The 27,790-nt window shown below is 44.1% G+C and overlaps 5 protein-coding genes and 1 pseudogene across 5 annotated transcripts; 2 read left to right on the forward strand and 4 right to left on the reverse strand.

Annotated features, from left to right (window-relative positions):
- Nucleotides 1,686–27,739, reverse strand: LOC100525821. Its single transcript, XM_021099852.1, is given in 4 exon segments — nucleotides 1,686–2,051; nucleotides 8,256–8,267; nucleotides 25,964–26,335; nucleotides 27,399–27,739. Coding segments are annotated over 4 exon segments (1,014 nt in total). The 5' UTR covers nucleotides 27,713–27,739; the 3' UTR covers nucleotides 1,686–1,735.
- LOC100154508 (histone H2A type 1-F-like) lies at nucleotides 7,059–7,568 on the reverse strand. The gene has a single exon (XM_013977504.2). The coding sequence runs from the start codon at nucleotides 7,520–7,522 to the stop codon at nucleotides 7,130–7,132; it is 393 nt and encodes a 130-aa protein (XP_013832958.1). The 5' UTR covers nucleotides 7,523–7,568; the 3' UTR covers nucleotides 7,059–7,129.
- Nucleotides 7,755–11,956, forward strand: LOC100621915 (histone H2B type 1-N). The gene is made up of 2 exons (XM_013977505.2): nucleotides 7,755–8,239; nucleotides 10,580–11,956. Exons 1-2 carry the CDS (start codon nucleotides 7,837–7,839, stop codon nucleotides 10,603–10,605), a joined length of 429 nt encoding a protein of 142 aa, XP_013832959.2. The 5' UTR covers nucleotides 7,755–7,836; the 3' UTR covers nucleotides 10,606–11,956.
- Nucleotides 21,205–21,665, reverse strand: LOC100512420 (histone H2B type 1-K). Its single transcript, XM_021099846.1, is given in 2 exon segments — nucleotides 21,205–21,409; nucleotides 21,412–21,665. Coding segments are annotated over 2 exon segments (378 nt in total). The 5' UTR covers nucleotides 21,632–21,665; the 3' UTR covers nucleotides 21,205–21,251.
- On the forward strand, nucleotides 21,932–22,643 carry LOC100511884 (annotated as a pseudogene).
- Nucleotides 22,864–23,647, reverse strand: LOC110261661 (histone H1.5). The gene has a single exon (XM_021099835.1). It carries the CDS (start codon nucleotides 23,595–23,597, stop codon nucleotides 22,917–22,919), a length of 681 nt encoding a protein of 226 aa, XP_020955494.1. The 5' UTR covers nucleotides 23,598–23,647; the 3' UTR covers nucleotides 22,864–22,916.

The raw sequence follows: 27,790 nt of genomic DNA on the forward strand, positions 1-27,790 counted from the left end.
TTTTTTTGGTTGTCGTTCTCTCTTTTTAGGGCCGCACTCGCAGCATATGAAGGTTCCCAGGCTAGGGGTCCAATCAGAGCTGTAGCCGCCGGCCTATGCCAGGGCCAGCCACAGCAAGCAGGATTCGAGCCCTGTCTGCGGCCTACACCACAGCTCACAGCAATGCCGAATCCTTAACCCTCTGAGCAAGGCCAGGGATAGAACCTGCATCCTCATGGATACCAGTCAGGTTCTTTAACCACTGAGCCATGCTGGGAACTCCACATTCTTACGTTCTTATGAAATTTCATAAAGCAGTTTTAAAATGAAATCCAAATCCAATCACTCTTCTGTATTGTTTTGTAGACAGGGCAAATCTATATATTTTCTTTTTTAAAATTTTGCTTTTTAGGGCTGCACCCTGTGGCATATGAGAGTTCCCAGGCTAGGGGTTGAGTGGGAGATATAGCTGCCGGCCTCCAACACAACCACAGAAATGGGGAATCCCAGCCGCATCTGCAAGTCGGGTTGGTTTCTACTGTGCCACAACTGGGAACTCCAATCTATATATTTTCTGTAGTCATTAAGTATTCCTGACAATTTACCTAAAGTGGTTTTTTCGGTTTTGTTTTGTTTGTCTTTTGTCTTTTGTCTTTAAAGTGCCGCGGCATATGGAGGTTCACCAGGCTATGGGGGTCTAATCAGGCTATGGGATCCAAGCCGTGTCTGCGACCTACACCACAGCTGACGGCAATGTCGGATCCTTAACCCACTGAGTGAGGTCAGGGATCCAACCCTCAACCTCATTGTTCCTAGTCGGATTCGTTTCTGCTGTGCCACAACGGGAACGCCTAAAGTTCTTTTAATTGAATATTTTCCTAACTTTTGAGGAATCAGTTTGAAACAGAGTAACTGAAAGTCTAAGAATGATTTAGTAAAGGACTTTTAGCTCCTATCAAATGAGTTCATTCAGTCCCAAGTCGTTATTCTTGCTTTGTTATCTTGGGTTAAGCAGCCTGCTTCTAGCATGGCTTGGAAAATCTTAAATCAGTTCGAGTTGTGGCTCAGCAGGTTAGGAACCAGACTAGTATTCATGAGGATTCAGAATTCAGGCCAGATCCCTGGACTTGCTCAGTGGGTTGAGGATCCTGCGTTGCCATGAGCTGTGGTGTGAGGTCGCAGCTGCATCTCCGATTCAACCCCCTAGCCTGGGAATTTCCATATGCACAGGTGTGGCCCTAAAAAGCTAAATAAATAAATCTTAAATCAGTCAGTCCTGTGGTAGAATGTGATAGTATCAGGTATTTAGATGCTTCTTCTGGAAAACTCAATTTCAGAACTGTTGTTTGTGGCGAGGGCCTTTAGAATTAATGTGTAGAAAACTAGTAACCATCTGCTGACAAGATGTTATTATAGTTTACCCAACAAAAAGTTTAACACATCAGTAATATTTTGCCTGGTTAACTTAAGATGTGGTTTCCTTTTGTTCTTTTTCAAATATTGCCCCAAACATAACAATTTTCATGACTGTATATGCTTAATCACAAAAATGAAAAAAACGTCAACTCACACAGGGTAAGGGATGAGTTGTTTTGGCACCTAAACTTGAAGAAGCATAAAACTCATAGCTGAGAGTTATCAACAACAGTAAGCAAGAAAGAAAACTCAAAGAACAAACCAGCATTGCAGCTCCTCAGATGAAAAGATGGGGGGCCCTGAAAAGGGCCTTTGTGCAGAGAAAGGAGACCGCGAGCACTCAGCCGCCGAAGCCGTAGAGGGTTCGTCCCTGGCGCTTGAGCGCGTAGACCACGTCCATGGCGGTGACGGTCTTGCGCTTGGCGTGCTCGGTGTAGGTGACGGCGTCCCGGATCACGTTCTCCAGGAACACCTTCAGCACCCCGCGGGTCTCCTCGTAGATGAGGCCGGAGATGCGCTTGACGCCGCCGCGCCGGGCCAGGCGCCGGATGGCGGGCTTGGTGATGCCCTGGATGTTGTCCCGCAGCACCTTGCGGTGGCGCTTGGCGCCCCCTTTGCCCAAGCCCTTCCCGCCTTTGCCGCGACCAGACATACGACTAACCGAAACAGCAGCTCGCCTCTGCCGGGATGCCGGCCTTTATACGGCCGTTGGCGGACCGAACTGAGAACCTGGAGAAAGAAGGCGGGAAGTCCGGCCGTAAGGGGGAGGGGAATCTGACCAAAAAAAAAAAAAAAAAAAAAAAAAGAAAAAAGAAAAGAAAAGCCTACCTGGTTCCTTTGCACTGTTTCACGCAACAGTGAACTATTTTGTTAGCGTGTTTTAAATTTTTAACAACTGTTTTTGAATGCGAAAGCAAAATGTTAACGTGGGAAGTGTAAAAAAGGAGAGCAATAAAATAACGCCTTATCCCACCACAGAGAGAGAGAGCACTACTGGTAACTACTAGGTTAGTATTTTGGTGAATGGATAAAAGCACACATCCTTTCAAAGAAAATTTAGACAATGCAGTAAGTGGCATTTTAGAACGGTTTGCACTGACTGCATTTTAATAAATTTCCTTTGTTTAAAGAGAAAATATTTTAATGTTTGCTTCTTATTCTTATGAATTCACTTTAATAGTTTTAACCAATTCCCTGGTAGCCACTTTTTAAAAATCATTTTTCCTTTTAACACAAATTTACTTCCTCACTATGCTTGGGTATACTATACTATACTGACTTTTTTTTTTTTTTTTGGTCTTTTTGTCTTTTTAAGGCCGCACCCGAGGCATATATGGGGGTTCCCAGAGTAGGGGCTGAATTGGAACGACAGCTGCTCCGCCTATGCCACAGCCACAGCAACTCGGGATCCCAGCCGTGTCTGCGACCTACACCACAGCTCAAGACAACTCAAGATCCTTAACCCACTGAGTGAGGCCAGGGATCTAACCTTCGATCTCATGGATGCGTGTCAGATTCGTTTATGCTGAACCACGGTGGGAACTCCATACTGACATTTTTAATGAAGAGTAGCATAATATGTGGCCCCAAATATCCCTCTTTAGCATAGTAATTATTGTGAGCTGATTATTTTTGAGAAAAAGCAGACACAACAGAAACTCTAAAATCATTAGAATCTATCCCTTTTTAAAGGAAGTTTACATTCTTATGGAAATCTTCATTTGTAAGAGTCTCTTCCTCTAATAGCCCAGAAAAGAAAGATAACTCATCATAAGAAATTTACCAATGCAGAAGGTGCAGGACTTATATTTGCTTTACCTTGTTTACTGTGCTTTTCAGGATTAACTGCTACAACAGTTCCTCTTCACCTCTTCAAAAAACATCTTTTGTCTTTATCTGAAGACTGTATGTAGAGTGGCAGTTCCTGCCACTTCTGGGAGTTTTACTCAGTTCCCCTCTTGGTGTATCCCATGTGTACAGGAGATGTACATGGTACTAAACTTCTGTTTGTTTTTCTCTTGTTAATTGGATTTTTATTATAGGGGGCTTGCAGCCACAGAACACGTGAAACTAATATTGTCATATAAACAATTGAAATAATAAGCATAGATAAAAGTCTCGAAGAGGAGAAATTTATAAAAACCATACACACACACATACACACACACAAGCTTAAGGGAAAGGCATTGTCTGTGGGCCTGAGAAATTTGCTTTGTTGGGAACTCCTTAATTCTCTGTCCTTACTGTTTGCCCCTTGTCCAGATTCCCTGACATCTTCCAAATTACTGGTCCCCAAAATCACTCAATCTATTTTATTAGTCTACCAGGTAATTAATATTCATTAACATCAGTAGCATTTATTTAAACGTGAGACTGTTGATAGATCAAAGTAGTAGGGCACACCAATTTAATAAGATCATCCAGATCAACTTTTTCCCACATAAATTATTATAAAGTGAAAAGGCAGTGTTAACCTTTCCAACTGGTCTTTGCCCTTGGACCCCTTTGATCTTTTTTTTTTTTTTTTTTTTTTGGTCTTTTTGCCATTTCTAGGGCTGCTCCGGTGGCATATGGAGGCTCCCAGGATAGGGGTCAAATCGGAGCTGTAGCCACTGGCCTACACCAGAGCCACAGCAATAGGGGATCCAAGCTGTGTCTGCAACACACACCACAGCTCAAGCCAACACGGGATCCTTAACCCACTGAGCAAGGCCAGGTATCGAACCCACAATCTCATGGTTCCTAGTCGGATTTGTTAACCACTGAGTCACAACGGGAACACCATGGATCCCTTTGATCTTTTAGGCTTCCTCCTCCAGTTTAGCTACTTTGTAGTTATTAATTCAACAATTTCTGCATTTTCCTCCATGTGATTTCAACCTCATTTAACTTTCAGTTTCTTTTTTGCTCTTATTTATATCACTTACTTTATAAGGATTTTTATTGTTATAAAATTACCACAATTTATTGACTATATTTTATGTACTTGTCATCAAACGAGTGTCTGGGGGATGCAAATATGAGCAAAACCCAGTCTTCACTCTAAGGGACTTTGTAAACTAGTGGATAAGATACTGAAGGGGTTCAGGATGAGCTCCCCGAAATACGTCACTTTCACATGTGGCTTATTTGAAGGTAAAGGCAATTGTGACCCTGCTATTTCATGAGGAACTCCTGCTCCTCCCTTAACTATCTAGAATTTAAATTGGAGGTCTTTCCTAGAATGAGAATTATTACCAGAGAAAAATACTATCTGACTGACCCATGTGCATGACAGGCCAAAACAATTACCCAACACCTGCTTTTCTTCTTATTGTCCTGTGAATCATCCTCTTGTTCTTGGAAGCCCCAGGTCCCTATCCTATTTCTTAGCTCAGGATGGCCTATAGGCCTCATCTTACCTTTCTGTCTTTGAACTTTTCATTTATGTGTGGTTCCTGTATGTATGAAATAAAATTCTATTTTTCTCCTGTTAATCGATCTCTTGTCAATTTGATTATTAGACTAGCCAGAAGAACCTTAGTAGAGGAAACTCTCTCTCCCAACAGTAAACAAAAAAATCTAACATGGGAATGTATTGTTTTGTGCTTTCATAGCAGTCTAGAGTCTGCGGAGGTGGAAATCAATGGGAAGAGCAACTTCAGAAATAAAGTTTGAATAATACCTTTGAATTTCAACTATTGTGCCCTGCGTGAACAATCTGGTGTTGCCACAGCTGTGGCATAGGTTGCAATTGTGGCTTGGATTGGATTTCTGGCCCAGGAACTTTCATATGCTGTGAGTCAAGCCATTAGAGAGAGAGAGAGAGAAATTTTTCTTAAATCTTCTAAAATTGAACTTATTATAAAAACAACTTAAAATATAAACTATGGAGTTACAGAAAGTTCTTCAGGATCTAGTTTAAATTAGAGGGAGTTCCTGTTGTGGCTCAGTGGAAATGAATGCGGCTAGGATCCGTGAGGACGGGGGTTTAATTTCTGGCCTTGCTCAGTGGGTATGGGATCTGGTATTGCCTTGAGCTTCGGTGTATGTAGGTCACAGATGTGGCTTGGATCCTGCATTGCTGTGGCTGTGGTGTAGGCTGACAGCTGTAGCTCTGATTGATGCCTCACTTGGGAACTTCCATAGGCCCCAAGTGTGGCCCTAAAAAGCAAAAAAATAAAAATTAAAAAAAATTAAATTAAATTAGAAATGATCTAAATTATCTTGGCAAGATTTTTGGGAAGTTTTTAAATCTCCATTTTTTAAATCCAAGTTTTACTTTTTTTCTAATTATGTATAAAGAAGAACAGCAAGTGCTTTATCCAATGAAATTGGAATAGTCAATTTTTAAAAATTCAGTTATGGTGGAATTATAAACAAACAATGATATATCATATTTGACCATTTTATGTTAAACAAAAAATTTATATTCATTTATCAATTATTTGGCTATAAGTTCTGATTTGATCTATCAAAACCACATCAGTCGGAGTTCCCTTGTGGTGCAATGGGTTAAGGATCCAGGGTTGCCACTGCCAGTTCCATCCCTGCCCAGGAATTTCTGCATGCCAGGACTGTGGTCAAAAGCAAAAAACAAAACAAAACTCAAAATAACCCCCCCCAACCAGTAATTATTAAGGCAGGCATGAGTTTAACAATGTGGTGGTTCTTGTGGGGAATAGAAATAATGCAATAAAGAAAGTGTTAGTAATTGCATCGTCAACATCAATACGAGTAACTACATATTTTATTATAAATTGAAAGAACTTATAGGCCTCCCTTGGAGCTGTACCATTTACTTTACAGTTCTTGATATGAAATATGGTTGTTTAAAATTTAAAAACTCAAAATGCAGCTGGCTTTTAAAGAGGGAAAAAATTGAATAATTAGATTTGGATCTTCCCATATCAAATAATCACAAGTTAGAAAAGGGAAGAAAGGTAATACCTCCTTTTGTGATTGCTTGTGGTCACTTTTATTCCAAGCAGTATTATTTACATGTGATTGCAGTTGAGACATATATAGGAAATTCAAGTATTTCAGAAAACTCAAAACTTATTCCAGTGGACTAGGAATGCTATAGAAACTCGTTCTCATCAAAATTTTTCATAAGGAAAAGTACACATTGACTGATGTGGAGAATTGAAGGCCCTCTCTAGCTAGGGTGACTTGGTGATTGGAGGGAAGGGTGAGAGTGATGATGGGAGAAGGAAGTAAAAAAATTGACATCATAGGACTAAGAACCTGATATGGCAATTTACAATACCCACTTTTCATATTTGTTAAGGCAACCACTTCCAAATGTAGTTTCCATAGTGTCTTTACTTCATCATTTACGTTAAGTTCACTATGAAATGTATTCTCTACCTGAAGCTATTTAAACAAAGAATTTACCTGCCTGGATTACTACTGTATTGCCATTTAGTAAAGTGAGTGGTGCAAAGATTCTACCGATTTAGGAGAATGAGGCTAAGATCACAGGGTGCTAGTTTTTGTCTCAGGACTTTGACTCTGTAGGGGAACTACAGAGATGCGTGAATCTTGCTCTCCTCTAAATTTAATTGAGATTACTGAGGAAAACAGTTTCATGTTTAGGAAAGCAACTAACGTACTAGGGAAAGTCCCTGGCCAAACTTTGCTACCTGAAAAACAGTGCGACTTCAAAAGCACAGCTCCTTTTGTTGCTAAAGTAGGTGGCTCTGAAAAGAGCCTTTGGTTTGGGAAGGTCTGAGTTACAAAGGACACCAAACCTCTACTTGCCCTTAGGCTTGTGGTGGCTCTCAGTTTTCTTGGGCAGTAGTACCGCCTGGATGTTGGGCAGGACGCCGCCCTGAGCGATGGTGACTTTGCCCAGCAACTTGTTGAGCTCCTCGTCGTTGCGGATGGCCAGCTGCAAGTGCCGCGGAATAATGCGCGTCTTCTTGTTGTCGCGGGCCGCGTTGCCCGCCAGCTCCAGGATCTCAGCTGTCAAGTACTCCAGCACAGCAGCCAAATACACTGGCGCGCCGGCGCCAACCCGCTCGGAATAATTTCCTTTGCGGAGCAGACGGTGAACTCTTCCCACTGGGAACTGAAGTCCGGCTCGGGAAGAGCGCGTTTTAGCCTTGGCGCGAGTTTTACCACCTTGCTTACCCCGTCCAGACATGATCAATGAAATAAACACAACCGGTACAATAAGTTGTGGAGCTATACAGTAAGTGCTACCATTTATAGTCTTTACAGGGCGCGAAAATGAAAGTGTGCCATTGGCCAAAGCCGCAGTTTTTCTTAACCCAATGAAATCCTAGCTTTGAAATACACTTATTTTGATTGGTCAAAACTATCAAGTGACGTGTCCACGATTCACCACCAATCATGACTTTGCTCGCTGCCTCCTTTGTATAAGAAGCTGAGAACGGAGCAGACGGTCTCATTCTCTTTCCTTTTACCTTTGGGTTGTTCGCAGATTGATTCCTGACTATGCCTGAGCCCTCCAAGTCCGCTCCGGCCCCAAAGAAGGGCTCCAAGAAGGCGGTGACCAAGGCGCAGAAGAAGGATGGCAAGAAGCGTAAACGCAGCCGCAAGGAGAGCTACTCGGTGTACGTGTACAAGGTGCTGAAGCAGGTCCACCCCGACACCGGCATCTCGTCCAAGGCCATGGGCATCATGAACTCCTTCGTCAACGACATCTTTGAGCGCATTGCCGGCGAGGCCTCGCGGCTGGCGCATTACAACAAGCGCTCGACCATCACGTCCCGGGAGATCCAGACGGCCGTGCGCTGCTGCTGCCCGGGGAGCTGGCCAAGCACGCCGTGTCCGAGGGCACCAAGGCTGTCACCAAGTACACCAGCTCCAAGTGAGCCAGCCTGCAGCGGAGCGACTGGTAAGGCTCGTCCCACATCACAAAGGCTCTTTTCAGAGCCACTCAGTCTTCTAAAGAGACCTGGCACTCACTTTATACAGAGGTTTTTTTTATTTGCTGCAAAGAAGCAATTTCCGCTTTTTTTTTTTGATCTTGTTAGAAGTTACTTCCACTAAGATGTAGGTGGCGCTGCAGCAACGCTCAATATTGTGTTAAATGTTTATGTCGAGAAGGATCAGGTGCATGATAGACAAGTGTAGTAAAGGAAACAAAATAGTTTTTTGTTTGCTTTTTAGGGCCGCATCCTCGTGGTGTGTGGAGCTTCCCAGACTAGGGGTTGAATCAGTTGTAGCCGCTCGCCTACGCCACAGCAACGCAGGATCCTTAACCCACTGAGCGAGGCCAGGGATCGAGCCGTAACGTCATGGTTCCTAGTCGAATTCGTTTTAGCTGTGCCGCGATGGGAATTTCCAAAATACCGTTTCCTAAAACAAAACCCTCTCGCCTTTTAAAATATCACCCTGGCAAAAGCTTTCGTGAACAATCCCTTGAGAGCTCCATCTTTAATTTGAACTTAAACGTACCTGACTAAAGCGCTTGGCACACAGCAGAAAGGTACAATCATTTTTGTTTGTTTGTTTTTTTCCCCATATTTTTCTTTGGCGAGAGATGCCGGCTCTTTTCCATGAGTTTGGATTTGCCGAATAGCAAGTTGGAAAGGTAGTAAAGAAAGAAATGGAAGTGAGAACCCAGTTCAGATCTTCGCACGCATCTATCAAGTTCCACCTTGGATTGGTAGCCAATCCAGATGCTGCGCTCGCAATTTGAAGCTTACAACGGTTTCCCTTTGTGAATTAAGCCTAACTGGGAGAATTCAGGGCCCTCCCTGCGGCTTTGTGGAAAGAACTCATCATTTTCTCCACACCCTAATTTCTCTGAGTGAAATTTCTCTGTAAGGGAGGGATTAGGTCCTACTCCCTACTGTGTTTTTTTTCTCTGCATGTCCCTTGGATTTACTGTTCCTCTACTGATTGTAATAAAAATTTTAAAATAGTACAGAAGAAGAAGAGCTGTTCCCCTATCTTAAAATCAAGAAGTCAGGATCCCATCTCTTCATTTTAGGCCCTTAAGAATGGCATATTTAAAACTAGTTTGTCTCTCCCGGGAAAAACCTGGAAGTCCATCCAAAAGAAGTGTTATTTTACCAACTGACCACTTGATTCAAAATTTACCATTTGTTCAAATTGCATAAGAAAGTATATGTGACCTAATATTTTTATTTTGCAATGTGCCAAGATAAGTGTCTAGCCATGAAAAAATCTCTCCAAGCTAAAGTCCGGCTTTGAGAAAGGGGAAAATTATTTTGAATCTTTGCTTAAGGTCTCAGGTTCAAAGTTGAATAGATCTGACTATATCTTTTTAGAAGTTGGAGGATGTAATTTTTAGGTGATTTATAATTTCATATTTTTGAACTTTTATAATACCCATATTAAAAGAGTAATTATAATGTATAAGAAAACAGGGACTGCAGTTCCCATTGTGGCTCAGTGGTTAACGAACCCAATAGCATCCATGAGGACTTGGGTTTGATCCCCAGCCTCACTCAGTGGGTTAAGGATCCAGCATTGCTGTGAGCTGTGGTATAGGTTGCAGACTTGGCTTGGATCCTGTATGGCTGTGGTGTAGGCCAAGGGCTACATCTCCATTTAGACCCTTAGCCTAGGAACTTCCATATGCAGGTGGGTGCAACCCTAAAAAGAAAAAAAAAAAGAAAACATGTTTTGGAGTTCCTATTGTGTCTCAGCATTTTAAGAACCCGACTAGTACCCACAAGGATGTGGATTTGATCCATGGCCTTGCTCAGTGTATTAGGGATCTGGCGTTGCCATGAGTGTAGGTGGAGATTGTGCTCAGATCTGGTTTGGCTGTGGTTGTGATGTAGGTCGGCATCTGCAGCTCCAATTCACCCCGAGCCTGGAAACTTCCATGTGCCACAGATGCACCCTCCCCCCCACAAGAAAAACCATGAAACCATGTTTATAAATTTAAGGAAATCAATAACTTACATAGTTAATGTGTCTGTGAAGCCCTAAATTTAAACACACAAGAGATTAGTTGCACTACTTTATCAGTAAGGGAAATAAGATATGCCTTGAAAAAGTATATGTTGTATTTGAGTAAAATATCTTAAGTTCAGGTATTTCATTCTGGCTTTGTATTTTTGGAGTGTCCATACTAAAGAGCTTAACATTCAACCGTTCAAACACCTTCACTTTATGGTCTAGGACATTTTTATCAAGGCTATCTTCTCTTCAATCACTTTTTTTCTTCTTAACCTTTCACATATCCTTTGTTTCCCAGAACTGTGTCCATCACTTCTTGCATGAGAAGGGATCCTTCTGAAGCCACCAGAATGATTAACCTCATCAGAGCCCTTTCAGTGACATCTACAGTGGACTCTCCACTTCCGCCATCTCGACAGTCCTCTGATATGTTTTTGTTGGATCTAAAATCTTGGCGGAGGCAAATCCCTGAACACCATCCTGACTTCTTAGGATGGGATCCTTATCCCCTTCACCTACATCAGTCTGTAGTTATTGCTTCCTTCAAGCCTAGTGTTTTGGCAGTGGCCACACCAGGGAACACAGATTTCTACAAGCCACAACCATGACTTTAAATAATGTGGCAGTTGTAATTTGATGGAGTTAAAAAGTATAGAAGAATATGTACCATACACTTACTACTCCAGTGTTCCTCACCGCAGTCCATTCCATGTGGGGAAAATGATGGCCTGCAATAGTCCTTTAAGGCCATTATCACTCCATACCTATTTCATAGATGAACAAACTGATGCACAGAGAAGGGGAGTAGTTTGTCTAAGTAGCTAGAAGATCAATGACACAGTCAGTTTATTAACTTCATGGTAGTGGCCTTCACTGTAAAAATGATAGATTTTGTGGGGTTTTATTATCATCATACTAAATTCTTTGAAAACGAATGGAGATGAGCCATCTGTATTCGTTTTAGCAATGGGTTTCTCTCTTTTATTCCCGAGGACAGGAGGAAAAGTAGAAAAAAGTAAAATGGCAATTTTTTTTCTTGGAGAATACTGGTCAAATTCTCTTTGGAGGATCATGTAGCTCTACCCTATACCCATAACACAATCAGTAACTTTTGCCTTTCCTATTAGAAAAAAAACATGTGTAGCAAAGTGCCTGTTGATTATAGCACTGAAATTGAGAGAAACTAAAATCTAACTTTTCCAAAAGACAATGCTCAAAAAATGCAAATTTAGGAGTTCCCTGGTGGTTTAGTAGTTAAGATTTGGCTCTTTCACCCTTGCAGCCTGGGTTTAACCTCTGGCCTGGGAACTGAAATCCCACATCAAGCCCCTGCATGTTGCAGCTAAAAAAAAAAAAAAAAATTAAAATTAAAAAAAGAAAGATATATCACATAATGCTTGCAGACACCCTGTATTTCATTTGTTAGAAATGTGTGCCAATTTACATCTAAATCATGCTACAAGGAGCAGAGAGAAACTTGCCCACTGAAACTCTCCGTGCAGACATGGAGTTACTGTTATATCTCACATCTGACCATGATTTCTCCCTTGAAAGCAGTAATGAAATAGACAAGAAGAGGTCCCTCTCTGAAGCAGCAGCCCCACTGGGAAGACCGTTTATGCTCACTCTCCCAAAGAGTCAGCAATCCAGGTTTGCCCAAGTAAAAGGCTAAAAATTATTACTGTGGATGCGATATGAATTCTGTTTAGTTATTTGCAACACAGATACTATGCAATTATTTTTAAAGTAGGAGTCTAAGCATTAACCTATCCTTATTCTCAGTTTCTTTGGGGGTAGGGGCACACCCACAGCACATGGAAGTTCCCCTGCCAGGGATCGAACCACACCACAGCAGTGACAATGGGGATCTTTAACCACTAGGTTGCCAGGGAACTCCCATTTTTAGTTTCTTTTGTCCTCCTTGTTCCTTATCAAAGAACCAAAACTGCCTAGTCCAGGGAAGGAAGTCCTCCACCCCTGATTTCTATAAGCTGTTCTACTTAAAGGAAGGCAGCTATAATGGGGAGAATAATCCACCCTGCCAACCCTCAGAATGTAACAATATTTAGAGATAGACCTGCTCCAGTATGGGCCCCACTCCAATATGACTAGTGTCCTTTTTTAAAAGGCAAAATTTGGGGAGTTCCCACTGTGGCCACAGTGGGTTAGGATCTGACCGTAGCAGCTCTAGTCATTGCAGAGGCTCAGGTTCATCTTGGATAGGAACCTCCATGGTTGTAGAATGAATTTGGACACAGACAAGTACAGAAGGAAGATGTGTGAAGACAGAGGGAGGAAGATGGCCATTTATAAGCTAAGGAGAGAGGCGTAGAACCCATCCTCCCCTCATAGCACTCAGAAGGAACTAAACCTGCTGGCCCCTTGATGTCAGACTTGTAGCTTCACAGCCGTGAGAAAACAAATTTCTGTTTTTTAAGCCACCCAGACTGAGGCACCTTGTTATGACTGCTGTAGAAAACTACTAAAGCAGTCAATGAATTAATATAATGTTACAATCCCAATCCTCTGTCTCTTTAGCTGTAGATCACTAGCACTTACCTAATTAGATTAGAAAAATAGATAATGCACAGTAACTAAAGACAGTACACACTCAATAAATGGCAGCCAGTAACTAATGTGATTTTTCCCCATATGCCAAAAGCAAGATGTAAGTGCCATAGAGTTTATTGCTTGAGGGTAGATTTTTAAGTGCAAAGCCATGATGTAAACACTGACATTCAATAATCCCCCAAATGACAAACTACTAGAGCAACTGAAATCAAGCACATCCAGGGAGTTCCCATTGTGGTGCACTGGAAATGAATCTGACTAGTATCCATGAGGATGAAGGTTTGATCCCTGGCCTTGCTCAGTGGGTTAGGGATCCGTGTTGCCATGAGCTGCAGTATAGGTCACAGACAAAGCTCAGACCCACGTTGCGTAGGCCAGCAGCTGTAGGTCCAATTCCACCCCTAACCTGGGAACTTCCATATGCTGCGGCCCCCAAAAAGCAAAAACAAACAACAACAAACATCCAGATGTACAAGGAGATAAGCAACAGAAATACGTGAATGAGAATAAAATGCTGAAAATAGAAAAACAGAATGGAGCACCCAAAAGGTCATTCTGATATTCAGAATTAAGAAGCTACTCTAAAGAAGCCTGACCAGGTGGAAGGAGCACAGGCCCTGGAAAACATTTGAAGACTGAAGTTCTGCCCATTCTTGCTAGCTGGGTATCTTGGATACTACCTCAAGGAGTCGGTATGATCAGGCCATGCAAAATGACTCTTCTTCTCTCTGTACATCCCCTGCTCCAACAGCCCCTGCTTCCCCTCACTCTGCTCACAGGACTGACCCTTCTGCTTAATCACAGAGCTTATCAGGAGTTCCCGCTGTGGCTCGGGGTAACTAACAGTTCCGCTGTGGTTCAGTGGCAATGAACCCTACTAGTATCCATGAGGATGTGGGTTTAATCCTTGGCCTCGCTCAGTGGGTTAAGGATCTGGTGTTGCTCGCCCCCCTCCTTCAACCAGTAATTGTCTTGATTTTTAGAACAAAATAGTGTCACCATGCTGGGTTTTTAAAGGGAAATATCTGCCCCTTATTAACCAAAGATACCTTGAAGGATGTCCTCTGCTGGTTTCCCTGGTAACGGATGAGCCACCTGACAACAATTGCCCCTTAATTGATCCCCACGACACCCCTTGAAGACCATGGCCCTGTCCTGCCCACTGTTGGTACATCGCGGAGTGCCAGTCTAGGACATTGCTTCAGGCTTGTAAGATCCCCTATCAAATAAACCATTGATGTCCCTGTCGCTGTCTTGAGACATTTTTCTTCAGTCCTGAGGCTGGGCAATAACAGGACTTGCAAGCTTACCGTGTGCAGCCTAACTTCTGATTCTCCTGATTATCAGTAAAAGGAGATAATAATAAGGCCCCAGTTTTCTTAGGACTTTATGAGATGATGTGCACTGTTTCCAGGTGTGTTCTTGGGACCTGGATAAGGTGCACAAATGAAAGCTCTATGAAAAAGGCATGACACAGATTTTCTTCTTTCAATGAAATAATAAATCATTTGATAAATAAAAATAAATATAACTTAATGAATGTTCCACCAAAAGCAAGCTCTTGGTCATATAGTTTTATATTTCCTGAGTTAGACATATAATCGTGGTTCAATTAAACAGCACATTCATTCAACCAGTATCTTCCCTGATCTGTACTAAGTACCAGTGGGGGAACAGAAAATTATTATAATTTGTATGTTTGGGACTTTGGTGTTTAAAAGGTTGAAAGAGAGAGTGAAAATATCATTCTCTTTTCTACGCTCTTTAAATCTTTCTGATTAAGTAACAGGGAAAACATTAATTTGGTCCTGGCAGGTCTTTAATTCCTCTCTAACACTTGGTAATCCTTGCCTCCCTCTCTGACTGTTCATAACAAAGAATGGTCTCAGGCTCAAAGCAGTAGGCAGTAAACAATGTATAATTGGAACTGAATTATATATATGTATCTCCACACCTGTGGCATATGGAAGTTCCCCGGCCAGGACTGAATCTGAGCCACAGCTGCACCTTACACAGCAGCTGCTGCAATCCTGTGGTCCTTTAACCCACTGCTCTGGTCTGGGGATTGAATCTGCACCTCCACAGTGGCCTGCTGCAGTCTGATTCGTTTTTTTTTTTTTTTTTTTTTTTTTTTTTTTGTCTTTTTAGGGCCGCACCCACGGCATATGGAGGTTCCCAGGCTAGGGGTCGAATCAGAGCTGTAGCCACGAGCCTACACCACAGCCACAGCAATGCCAGATCCAAGCCTTGTCTGCAACCTATACCACAGCTCATGGCAACATCAGATCCTTAACCCACCTAAGGCCAGGGATCAAACCTGAAACCTCATGGTTCATAGTCAGATTTGTTAACCACTGAGCCACAATGGGAACTCCCTGCAGTCTGATTCTTAACCCACTGTGCCATAGCAGAAACTCCTATATGTATATTTAAAATATTGTTTTATAGTTATGTTCTGTTTATGTTCAGGGGTACAAATTTTCCACCAAGGTAGTTACGTAAAGTTGCCTTTTCTTTTTACAGCTGCACCTTCAGCATATGGTAGTTCCAGGCCAGGGGTCAAATTGTTGCCAGGCTGTGGCCTAGACAACACTGGATCTGAGCCATATCTGAGATTTAAGCCGCAGGTTTTGGCAACACTGGATCCTGAACTCACTGAGTGAGGCCAGGGATTGAACCCACATCCTCACAGAGACAACATCAGGTCCTTAACCCACTGAGCCACAATGAGAACTCCAAAGTGTCTTTTAAAATACATTGATTTCATTTTCTAAAGTATATTTTTTTAAAAAGTTAAGTAAATAATTGTATAGACTACCCCCAATAGAGAAAAAAGAAAAATAATCAAAGTGGAACTCAAACAACTGGTTTGAACAATACAAAATAAAATAATATGAACAATGTCATAAAGCAGCAAAAGGCTAAATGGCACTACTGCTCTATTTTCTACTCATACTATATTTAATATTAATTGCTGTAGAAATTTGGAGGGGATAAATGATCTGGAATGTGGCCTTTGGGAAGGTTTCTTAGAAGAAGTATAAGGTTCAACCTTGAAAGAAGGGATTGCTAGGGTTTTAGCTGGAATATTATCAACTAAGTATGTTGTGTAAAACATGATTCCAAAATTGATCAGCTTAAGACATTGACCATTTATTATCTCATAGAGTTTCTTAGGGTCAGGGATCTGGGCGCAGCCAAGCTGGGTGGCCTGGCTTAAGATTTCTATGAGGTTACAGTCCGGGACTTAGGTCATCTAAAGACTTGACTGGAACCGGAGTTTCTAACGTCCAAGAAAAGCCTCATTTATAATGCTGTTTGTTGGAGGCCTCAGTACTTCACCATGTGGGCATCTCTTTAAGGTTACTCATGACAAGGGCGGGCTTCCTTTCTCTGGAAAAAGTGATCCAAGAGAGAGTGGGATGATCAAGATGGAAGCTTCCTCGAGTTCCCCTATGTGGCTCAGCAGTAACAAATCTGACTTGTATCCATGAGGATGTGGGTTCATCCCTGGCCTCGATCAGTGGGTTAAGGATCTGATGTTGCCATGAGCTGTGGTATAGGTCACAGATGAGGCTTGGATCTGGTGTTGCTGTGGCTGTGGTGTAGGCCAGTAGCTGCAGCTTTGATTTGACCCCTAGCCTGGGAACTTCCATATCCTGCGGGTGTGGCCCTAAAAAGATGAAAAAAAAAAAAGATGGAAATTTCCTATCTAATCCTGAGAGTGATATACCATCAATTCTGTCATATCTGGTTGACCATAACCCTGGAGCAATGTGGGAAGGGCACAAATATTAAAAGGTAAGTGTCACTGGGTGCCACCTTAGAGGTTTTGTCCCACAGTTGGCACAGAATAATGTGCCTCTCAATCCTCATACCATTAGTATTAGCTGGAGAATTTTAAACTCTAGATGCCCAGGCCCCTCCTCTGATAAATTAAAACAGAATTTACTGCAAAGTTTAGCAGTAATATATGTATTTTCAAAGTTCTACCTGCAAGTTTTCCTTTCTTTTTTTTTCCCAGGGCCACACCTGAGGTGTATGGATGTTCTCAGGCTAAGGGTTGAATTGGAGCTGCAAGCTGCCAGCCTATGCTACAGCCACAGCAATGCCTGATCCTTAACCCAAAGAGCAAAGCCAGGGATTTAACCCTCATCCTCACGGATACTAGTCTAGCTCGTTACTGATGAAGATAATAGATTTAACCCTCCTTCGCAAGGATACTAGTCAGGTTCGTTACCACAACAGGAACTCCCAAAGTTCTGCCAGCAAGTTTAATGCATGATTAAAGTTGAGAACCACTGGATGCAAGAGAAATTAGAAACTAGGACTGTAAAACTGATCAAGTGAAACTGGGCATTCGATTATTACCTAGTTATATGGATAATGTACCATGAGAAGAAATATGAGAGATTTTGCTTTCTAGGCTTGAGACAAGGGTGGAAATAAGGCAAGAAAAAGTTCAAAAGTGACAGAAAGGTTAAGATTCAGGAGTGGACACAAGTGCAAAGTGGTGGATATGGCTTTCACATGTGACAGACACCTTATTTGACAATGGCCCTTATTCACATCATCCCTGATGACCCCATCTGGAAGCCCATTCAAAATTGGTGATCCTTCCACAGAGATTTGCTCAGATCAGAAGATTGTGGACAGGAGGACTGTTCTGGAACAAAATTAACTCTTGGGAGTATAAGGCCTGGAGTTCCTATATCTGTAGGGGAAGGTCTGGTACTTCTGGGGTCCCTGATGCCCTGACTTGGCCTGGGAGTCCTCCTTTCCTCTAACCTCTCGGAGAGGTTTCAGCAAAGATGGAAAATGACACGTCCACACAGAGCACATTTTGTGGTGGGTTTGTTTTGTTTGGTTTGGTTTGGTGCTCCAGGTGAGGATGGAAAGAGTGCCTTTTGAAGTGCAGAATCCGGAGTAGAGACGCGTCACAGTTGATCATCCAAAACCCACAGCTTTGCAGCTCCTAAGAATTTAAAATATATAAGAATAAAATCTACTGTACTGTCCTATAAAGTCCTATGCATTCTGGAAAGCCCCTCCCCCACTGCTGTTTCCCACCTTCAGCTATTTCGCCATCTCAGTTTCAGCCACATAGGCCAGCTGCTACTGTCCCTTGACTAATACCAGGTATTTCCCCCTGACCCCATATATATATGCTTGGGGTCTCTTGTCTCTGCTTCCTTTTGCCTAGTAGAGTCTCCCAAATGGCCTGCTCCCTCATTTCCTCACCATCGCCTCATCTTTGTTAAAATTTCACCTTTTTTTTTTTTTTTTTTCTTTCCTTTTTTGCCGACCCTGAGGCATATGCAGTTCCCAAGCCAGGATTAGATCTGAGCTGCAGTTGTGACCTGTGCTGCAGCTGTGGCAATGCTGGATCCTTTGACACACTATACGGGGATCGAACCTGCGCCTGGTGCTGCGGAGACACCGGAGTTCCCGTTGTGCCAAGGTGGAAGTCCAAAATTTCACCTTCTTGATGAACATTTTGTGATTGTTATTTAAAATAGAAGACACAAAACCATTCCCTATCTTCCTTTTCTGCTTTGTTTCCCTCCCAAACGTTTAATATATTTTGACAGTTCGTTGTCTTTTGTTTGTTTCTTTGTTTTTTGTCTTTTTGCCTTTTCTAGGGCCGCTCCCGCGGCATATGGAGTTTTCCAGGATAGGGGTCTAATTGGAGCTGTAGGGGCCAGCCTACACCAGAGCCACAGCAACACAGGATCCGAGCCGCGTCTGTAACCTACACCACAGCTCATGGCAATGCTGGATCCTTAACCCACTGAGCGAGGCCAGGGATCAAACCCACAACCTCATGGTTCCTAGTCAGATTCGTTAACCACTGAGCCACGACGGGAGCTCCCAATATTTTGTTTTTATATGCATGTCTTGTTCTTGTGTTAGAAAATAAACTCTGTGAGTGCATAACTTTTTTTGTTTAGTTCACTGCTATATTCTGGCACCTAGAAGAGTTTATGAAACATTCTATATGCTTAACAAATATTGAAGGAAAAAAACACTGTAAGGACTGAACTCTGAGGTTCGGTTTGATAAATAAAGATATCCTAAGCCTTTCAAATGCCAAATAGATGTACAAGATTCCTTTTTAATATATACAGATATATGTGCATAATAATTTTTAAACAGTCACAAAGCAGTCTCAGTGATCCTCACAATAATCTTGTGACTCTGCATTGCTCTTATCCCCAGTTTGCTGATGGGGAGACTGAGGATTCAGAGGAGCCACAGTCTTGGACTCTTAAAGTAAGTGGCAAGTGTTTTAGGAATTGGTCTTCTAATTTATTTATTTATTTTTTGTCTTTTTGCTATTTCTTTGGGCCGCTCCCATGGCATATGGAGGTTCCCAGGCTAGGGGTTGAATCGGAGCTGTAGCCACTGGCCTAAGCCAGAGTCACAGCAACGCAGGATCCGAGCCGTGTCTGCAACCTACATCACAGCTCACGGCAACACCGGATCCTTAACCCACTGAGCAAGGGCAGGGTCTGAACCCGCAACCTCATGGTTCCTAGTCGGATTCATTAATCACTGCGCCACGACGGGAACTCCTGGTCTTCTAATTTAAAGTATAGGTCCCACAGGCCAACCATAACAGTAGAACTAAGTAATGTTTGTTTAAAGTAAATTATAAAACAAAATGCTAATATTAAAGAAGACTCTAGAAATAAATCATAGTTCTTAGGTCTCCTAAAGATAAAGGCACAAAGACACAAGAAGACAAGGAGGTCCCAGCTTATATATGGGCAGGGTGTTTGTGTGTGGGAGAGACTGCAACAAACAGATAGGAAAATACTCTGGAGATACCTCAAGAAGGGAAAAAATGCAAACTGGAATAATCATAGAAGGTTTACAGAGATAGATTTGGGATTGGCTTTATAGAAAGATGGGATTTATATGGTATAGAAATGGGGACTTTATAGGATGGAGAACAGCTATGTGGGACATTTTAAGAAATAACTACCTTTCTAAGCCTAATATTAGTCATGTCCTCACTGCATCAATAACAATACTAATTTCATACTCAGTGGCCATTGATGTAAAGAAATGAATGAATATTAAACCCCATAAACACTCTGCAAGTGTTTCTAGTCATCTTCTTGAGGCTATGGGGAAGACAATCGCTGGTTTTTTCTTAACTCTCCTTTGCTCCTGGGCTCATAAATTCAGTCCCATTTTTGTACTTTCTATTCCCGGAAGTCTAAGGCCTCCTGTCCTTTAATGGGAAATATTTTCTTTCTTTCTTTCTTTCTTTTTTTTTTTTTTTTTTTTTTTTTGGTCTTTTTGCCATTTCTTGGGCCGCTCCTGCGGCAGATGGAGGTTCCCAGGCCAGGGGTCCAATCGGAGCTGTAGCCTCCAGCCTACGCCAGAGCCACAGCAACAGGGGATCCGAGCCGTGTCTGCGACCTACACCACAGCTCACGGCAACACCGGATCCTTAACCCACTGAGCAAGGAAGGGACCAAACCTGCAACCTCCTGGTTCCTAGTGGGACTCGTTAACCACTGAGCCAGGATGGGAATTCCCTAATAGGAAATATTGAATAATGTCTAGAAAAACAGTAATGGTGTTGGATTTTAAGATCTTAATGTCTGATAATAGTCTGCAGAAGGCTTGGAACTAGTATTTCCACACTGATTCCTGACAATTACCCCTAAAATACTGGCCTAAACACCAGGAGACTGAACTTCTCCCATGGGAAAAAAATGCCATCCCCTTTCTCTTCTTTTTGTATCGAAGATCGCCTTTCCATTTAGAATTTCTCCCTATTTCGAGGAAAAATTAAAAGGTGAAGAGGAAATAGAGTGAGACGAAATGTGGAGCTGACACAAAAAGAAACTGATGAACATTCTAAATTCTTTCTCCCAGTTAAAAAATTTGATCATGTAAAGATAATAGTGAACAGAAATGCCATTGCCAAAGGGGATGAAACATTAAAACTTAAGAATATGCAGCAAGATCAAATTACATGAAAAAATCTAAAGGTAACACAACCTGGTTCTTTTCTCTGAATTCATTCTTTGGTGATATTTATAGAGCATGATAAGGGGAGGGCATAAACTGGATTTGCGGCTGCTCAAAATGATAACTTGTAAGTAAACGTTCAGTTAAAGAGAACAGGAAATTTTCTAGCCCCTAACTTACGCAATAGGTGACTCAAATTGAGTCTGGTTGGTAAGTGAATAAGCACGATAAAACATCTGAAATACCACAAATCAAAAATCTACTGTGTTGAACAAATTAAGCGGCATTCAACTAAAGGCTTGAGATTATTACTGCTTTTGCAGGGATAAACTAAGTGCCAGCTCTCTTTGGAAAGCGTGGATGGCTCTGAAAAGAGCCTTTGGGGTCGGTATGGGTGGCTGTGGGGCAACTCACTTGGCGCTTGTGTACTTGGTGACAGCCTTGGTGCCCTCGGACACGGCATGCTTGGCCAGCTCCCCGGGCAGCAGCAGCCGCACGGCCGTCTGGATCTCCCGGGACGTGATGGTCGAGCGCTTGTTGTAATGCGCCAGCCGCGAGGCCTCGCCGCGATGCGCTCGAAGATGTCGTTGACAAAGGAGTTCATGATGCCCATGGCTTTGGACGAGATGCCGGTGTCGGGGTGGACCTGCTTCAGCACCTTGTACACGTACACCGAGTAGCTCTCCTTGCGGCTGCGTTTGCGCTTCTTGCCGTCCTTCTTCTGCGCCTTGGTCACCGCCTTCTTGGAGCCCTTCTTTGGGGCTGGGGCAGATTTAGCTGGCTCAGGCATGGTGAAAGGTTGCCAAATTCTCCAGAAACGAAGAACAACGGGAGCATCGGGTTCTTTTTATTTACAACTCCTTATGCAAATTATATCTAGTGAATGCCTAGGTCTGATTGGGAAATACTAGTAATGATGTCATTTTCAATGATATCCAATCAGAACGCGCATCTACAGGAACTGTATTAGTCTTCTAAAAAGTAGAACCGCTGTTTTGGCCAATGGAAGAACTTCTTTTTCGCGCCCAGCTGTAGTTATAAATTGTGAGTGTTTCTCTTTTCTCTTCAGTCTCTTCTGTGCCAGTTTCCTATTGCGGATCATGTCTGGACGTGGGAAGCAGGAGGTAAAGCTCGCGCCAAGGCCAAGACCCGCTCCTCGCGAGCCGGGCTCCAGTTCCCGGTGGGCCGAGTGCACCGCCTGCTCCGCAAGGGCAACTATGCCGAGCGGGTTGGAGCTGGGGCGCCGGTGTACTTGGCGGCGGTGCTGGAGTACCTGACGGCCGAGATCCTGGAGCTGGCGGGCAACGCGGCTCGCGATAACAAGAAGACGCGCATCATCCCGCGCCACTTGCAGCTGGCCATCCGCAACGACGAGGAGCTCAACAAGCTGCTGGGCAAAGTCACCATCGCTCAGGGCGGCGTCCTGCCCAACATCCAGGCGGTGCTGCTGCCCAAGAAGACCGAGAGCCACCACAAGGCCAAGGGCAAGTAAGGTTTCCGTAGCAAAGCCTTCTAAACCAAAGGCTCTTTTCAGAGCCACCTACTTTTTCTGTGGAAGAGCTGGCTCGTGTCAATCCAATTGTCACTGTTACCGGTGGTTTGCGGAAGTTGAGCCAAGAGCCATCTTAAAATCGGGAACTTCTCCCTCCCCCTTGTGGCTCAACGAACCCAAAAACAAATAGTACACACGAGAGATGCGTGTTGGGTTGGATCCCTGGTGCACCCCGGTTTTTGAGCTTGGGGCTTAAGGATCCCGCGTTCGTGTGACCTTTGGCTTTTAGGACACTCATACGGATCAGATCTCGCGCGGCGGCGCCCGAAGTGGCGGGTGTGGGCGTAGTTATTGTTTTTTGAATCAGGGACCTATCAGAACACGGCGCGGGCTTTTTAAAGTTTCAGCCATGTTATTACATCCTTCGTATTTTGTAAACTTTCTCGGAGGAAGAAAGTTGAATGCCTGAACCAAAGTAAGAATATAAGAGGACAGTTGATATTTAGTGCACAGCTGTTTTCAGAGGTCTCTGGGTGGCTCTGAAAAGAGCCTTTGGGGGTTTGCTACCTCGAGCGCCAACTTCCTACTTCTTCTTGGGAGCCGCCTTCTTGGCCTTTGCAGCTTTGGGTTTTGCTGCCTTAGGCTTTGCGGCTTTGGGCTTGGCGGCCTTAGGCTTCACAGCCTTGGGCTTAGCGGGGCTCTTGGCAGCCTTTTTCGGCTTGGCGGCGGCCTTCGCCTTCTTAGGGCTCTTGGCCACCTTTTTGACGCCAGCAGCCGCGGGTTTCTTGGCCTTCTTGGGCGTCTTCTTCACAGCTTTCTTGGCCCCCGCAGCCTTCTTTGGCTTCTTAGGGGTGGACCCGGCAGGCTTCTTTGCCTTAGCGGCCCCAGCCTTCTTCGTTTTGGGCTTGGCTTCCCCAGTGGCTGCCTTCTTATTGAGCTTAAAGGAGCCAGAAGCACCGGTGCCCTTGGTCTGCACCAGGGTGCCCTTGCTCACCAGGCTCTTGAGACCCAGCTTGATGCGGCTGTTGTTCTTCTCCACATCGTAGCCTCCCGCTGCCAGCGCCTTCTTGAGCGCAGCCAAAGAGAGGCCATTGCGCTCTTTGGAGGCGGCCACGGCCTTAGTGATCAGCTCAGAAACTGGGGGGCCAGTTGCCTTCCGCTTGGCCGCCCCTCCGCTCGCAGGCTTCTTTGTTGCCTTCTTCTTAGCAGGGGATTTCTCCACCGGCGCCGGGGCAGCCGTCTCAGCAGGAGCGGTTTCCGACATGGCGATGGGAGAAACTGCCAGAGGAAGTAGGATTCAAGATCCGAAGAGCAAGTTTTGCAATGCTGCCTTGCTGGGGCCTGGGGCTTATATAAGCCGGTGCTGCCCTGTGATTGGTGGAGCGTCCAATCCACCGCCCTAGGGCAGCCGCCTCTCGTGGTTGGACTTCCAAACTGTGTTTGTTAGTCCCCCAAATTTGATTAAATGCTAAAAAAAATCGTACAGAATTTTATCCTTTGAAACTCCAAAGGAGGAAAATAGCCTCCAGGTTCACATACTTGTTTGTGTTTTAATGAATTACGCGCAACTGATGAAAGATATTTTAAAAAATCCCTTCAGCTTTTCATAGGAATCCACCGGGCTCAAGGCATCGAGCTAGTTAGTTGGATGTTACAGTAAATTCCTAATAAGTATCAAGCGAATGTTTTTAAAAAGGATTTGTCCCTAAATTCGGCCTTTGATTCTTGCAGTAGGAAAGACACTAGGTTCCTTGGTTTTGCCATAAACTTGGTTTCCAACTGCAGGAAGTAACACAGGCGCAGGGTGGCTGGTTACATACAGCCCCAAATTAACCATATACATCTTTCTTTAAAAACCGGTTTTGCCTCTCAAGGAGTTTCCACATGCCCATGTCTTCAGAGACGTAATAGTACTGTTGCCAGAGTGACTTCTTCCAGGAGGAATAGAATTTGCTTTGGCTTCAGGATGGAATGAACTGCATTCAAATTCAAACAAATTTAGTATGTTTTTGACTGAGATGCCTTTTCTCCTTGGCAAATCCATTAAAGTATGAACAAAAATTGCTTAGCCTAGATAATGTATTTTTAAAAAAAACTCTGATACCTGATAAAAATTATTCAAGGGTTTCCAGGAGCCCTCAAAACCTCAAACTGTTTTAGATGGCATGGGATTTTGTCTATCTTTCAAGGCGCTTTTCCCAGTGCTCTCACTCAAACTCCTTAACTCCATCTACATTTAACAAATTTCCATGGTCAGGAACATTCTCTTTTGTAGGACATCAGTGTGGGAATTTTTATGTATTTAAGATAGACCTATATGCTTCAGTGAAATAATTGCCTACTATGAGAAGTATGGGTTGAGCATTAAGGGACTGGAGGTTATAGAAGTTTAGAAGAAATTAGGAAAACATTAACATTCAAGAAAACTGAGGCAATGACCAAAAGTTTGAAGGGACAGTGAATTTTTCTATTTACTGAGGAGAGGTGCGAGATATGGACAGGATTTTGAGCTTGGTTGTGATGTTTAGGATACCTAATGCAACCAGCAGTTGGTTCTTCCCTTTGAAAAACGGAGAACCAACACACTTCAACCCCAGGAGCTCCTGGAATTGAAATTACAGCCTACTCTAGTAAAATCTGGACAGTCATCTGTTTTTGCATGGCCCTCCAGCCAATTTTTTCCATTTTAAATTTTTTTTTAATGTGACAGACTATATTTTGCCCCCTAAACCTATTTACTATTGTTGTGTTTTGTAACTCCTCACAGACACGTTATGCTGCTTCAGGCTTGCTTGCATCGTTCAGAATTATGCAAATCAATAACTAAAGAAAGGGAGATTTTAACAAGAAAATGTTCCAACTAAGCATTTCCCATTTTTAATCCCCAAACCTTCAGAATATTTTGTAAGGGGGTTTGAGGGGTGGCGAGGTCCATGCTTTAGTGGTAGGAGAGGCCAATATTTGTTGAGTATTTAACTAAAGTGCCAGGAACTAACCTTAGCACTCTCTACAAACTTTAATCCGTTTGCCACATTTTACAGCTGTACAAAGGAGTCCCAGAAGGAGGCTGTGTAACTTGGTAAAGGTTATACAGGTAAAAGCAATTGGCAGCTGTAAGGCTTGAACCTCAACCTTATTTCTTTCTACAACAGGAAGACATGGAGCACTATCTGTAGTCACAGCACAGTACTTGGGGGGCGAGGGGAAGCTGCACTTGTTTCCAAAGTTATTCACGTTAGGCAGTAATAACAAAGAATGGGGCAACAGTTCTTTCCATAACTCCCATAACTGTTTAGTTTCTAAAAAGGGTTTCTCCGCCTTCCCGTTAACAGCAATAGGCTAACCTAAGAACAAAGTGCCAGCCACTTGCAGTCTGCAACATAACCTCCGAACAAGTTGGAGCCCACAATAGCTGTCTTCCAAGAACCTTGATATTTTTGGCACGACATATATCATCTAGAACCCACAGCTCCTTTTTGGTGAGAATTGAGGGGCTCTGAAAAGAGCCTTTGGGGTAGGGTATTAGATGAAGGAAGATGCCAGGAGATTTAAGCTCTTTCCCCGCGGATGCGGCGAGCCAGCTGGATGTCCTTGGGCATGATGGTGACGCGCTTGGCGTGGATGGCGCACAGGTTGGTGTCCTCGAAGAGCCCCACCAGGTAGGCCTCGCACGCCTCCTGCAGCGCCATCACGGCCGAGCTCTGGAAGCGCAGGTCCGTCTTGAAGTCCTGCGCGATCTCGCGCACCAGCCGCTGGAACGGCAGCTTGCGGATCAGCAGCTCCGTGGACTTCTGGTAGCGCCGGATCTCGCGCAGGGCCACCGTGCCGGGCCGGTAGCGGTGCGGCTTCTTCACGCCGCCGGTGGCGGGCGCGCTCTTGCGGGCCGCCTTGGTGGCCAGCTGCTTGCGCGGCGCCTTGCCGCCGGTGGACTTGCGAGCGGTCTGCTTGGTACGAGCCATGGCTGAGTCGCGCCACTTGCTTAATCGCAGAGGAGGCTGGCTTCTCAATATATATAGTGACCCTCGAGTCTTGATTGGACAATAGGGCGCAGCCTCCCTCCCCTGCCCCGCCCTTTCCACTTGCCCCACCTTTCCACCATTTCCCGCCCACAGATTTGGATCTGGGTTTATTCTTTAAGGAAGCATTTTCGCGCTTCTGATTTGGCCATTGGGTTTATTGTACAGAATAAAATTTTAGGAGTTCCCGTCGTGGCGCAGTGGTTAACGAATCCGACTAAGAACCATGAGGTTGCGGGTTCGCTCCCTGCCCTTGCTCAGTGGGTTAACGATCCGGCGTTGCCGTGAGCTGTGAGCGGCTCGGATCCCGCGTTGCTGTGGCTCTGGCGTAGGCCGGTGGCTCAGCTCCGATTGGACCCCTAGCCTGGGAACCTCCATATGCCGCGGGAGCGGCCCAAGAGATAGCAAAAAAGACAAAAAAAAAAAAAAAAAAAAGATAAAATTTTATTGGCTTTAAAAAAAGCCTGCAGGATGCATCAACATTCTTAAAGTGCTTTCTGCTACTTTAAATACGGCGTCATAATTGGATCCTTGACAAAAAGTTTACTAAATAACATGAAAGGGAACTGGTGTATGAAAAAGGCATTGAAGTTGAAATCTAGCCAAGTCCTATGCCAGGGTTATTAAGCTTCAGCGTGCTTAAACACTTTATTAAAACGAGAGCTGGCCAACTTCTTCTGTAAAAGGGTTTGATTGTACTACGCACTGCCAGCTCTAACGTAGTGTAACCACTTTGCCCTAGATGTTGCTGTGCGGGCAGTTGAAATGGCCAATAAGCCCAGGCTACACTTAATGTCTGTGCAGAGTTAATGTACGGATTACGATCAAACTGATAACGATAGGTGTGGTTGCTGATGGGGTATGGGTTAAGTGACAAAGCTCGGTTTAAATACCCCATTTTCGACGCTATAGTTGCCCTAAGCCAGACTCCACAGTTAAGTGGTCCAAAAGAAAAAAAACCTTAAGTGCATGTTGTGTATGGCTCTTCAATAGATTTGGTGGGTGGCCCTAAGAAGGGCCTTTTGAGTAAGAGTACTTGCTTGAGGTACCTCTAGCCGCCGAAGCCGTAGAGGGTGCGGCCCTGGCGCTTGAGCGCGTAGACCACGTCCATGGCGGTGACGGTCTTGCGCTTGGCGTGCTCGGTGTAGGTGACGGCGTCCCGGATCACGTTCTCCAGGAACACCTTCAGCACCCCGCGGGTCTCCTCGTAGATGAGACCGGAGATGCGCTTGACGCCGCCGCGCCGGGCCAGGCGCCGGATGGCAGGCTTGGTGATGCCCTGGATGTTGTCCCGCAGCACCTTGCGGTGGCGCTTAGCGCCTCCTTTCCCCAGACCTTTCCCGCCCTTGCCACGACCAGACATGTCTATTGCCTTAGCAAGTATGCTGTACTGTTGCAGTGTCGCGTTTATATAGTGGTGGTTCGGACCTGTTTGGGAACT

Source organism: Sus scrofa, chromosome 7 (genome assembly GCF_000003025.6).
Source record: "Sus scrofa isolate TJ Tabasco breed Duroc chromosome 7, Sscrofa11.1, whole genome shotgun sequence".
Taxonomy (NCBI): Eukaryota; Metazoa; Chordata; class Mammalia; order Artiodactyla; family Suidae; genus Sus; species Sus scrofa.

Excerpts from the sequence above, each read along its gene's own strand:
- LOC100154508 (XM_013977504.2), bottom strand. The coding sequence starts at position 7,522 with ATGTCTGGACGGGGTAAGCAAGGTGGTAAAACTCGCGCCAAGGCTAAA.
- LOC100621915 (XM_013977505.2), top strand. The coding sequence starts at position 7,837 with ATGCCTGAGCCCTCCAAGTCCGCTCCGGCCCCAAAGAAGGGCTCCAAG. Across the intron at positions 8,240-10,579 it reads AGCCTGCAGCGGAGCGACTG|AACTGTGTCCATCACTTCTT; the intron begins GTAAGGCTCGTC and ends TTTGTTTCCCAG.
- LOC110261661 (XM_021099835.1), bottom strand. The coding sequence starts at position 23,597 with ATGTCGGAAACCGCTCCTGCTGAGACGGCTGCCCCGGCGCCGGTGGAG.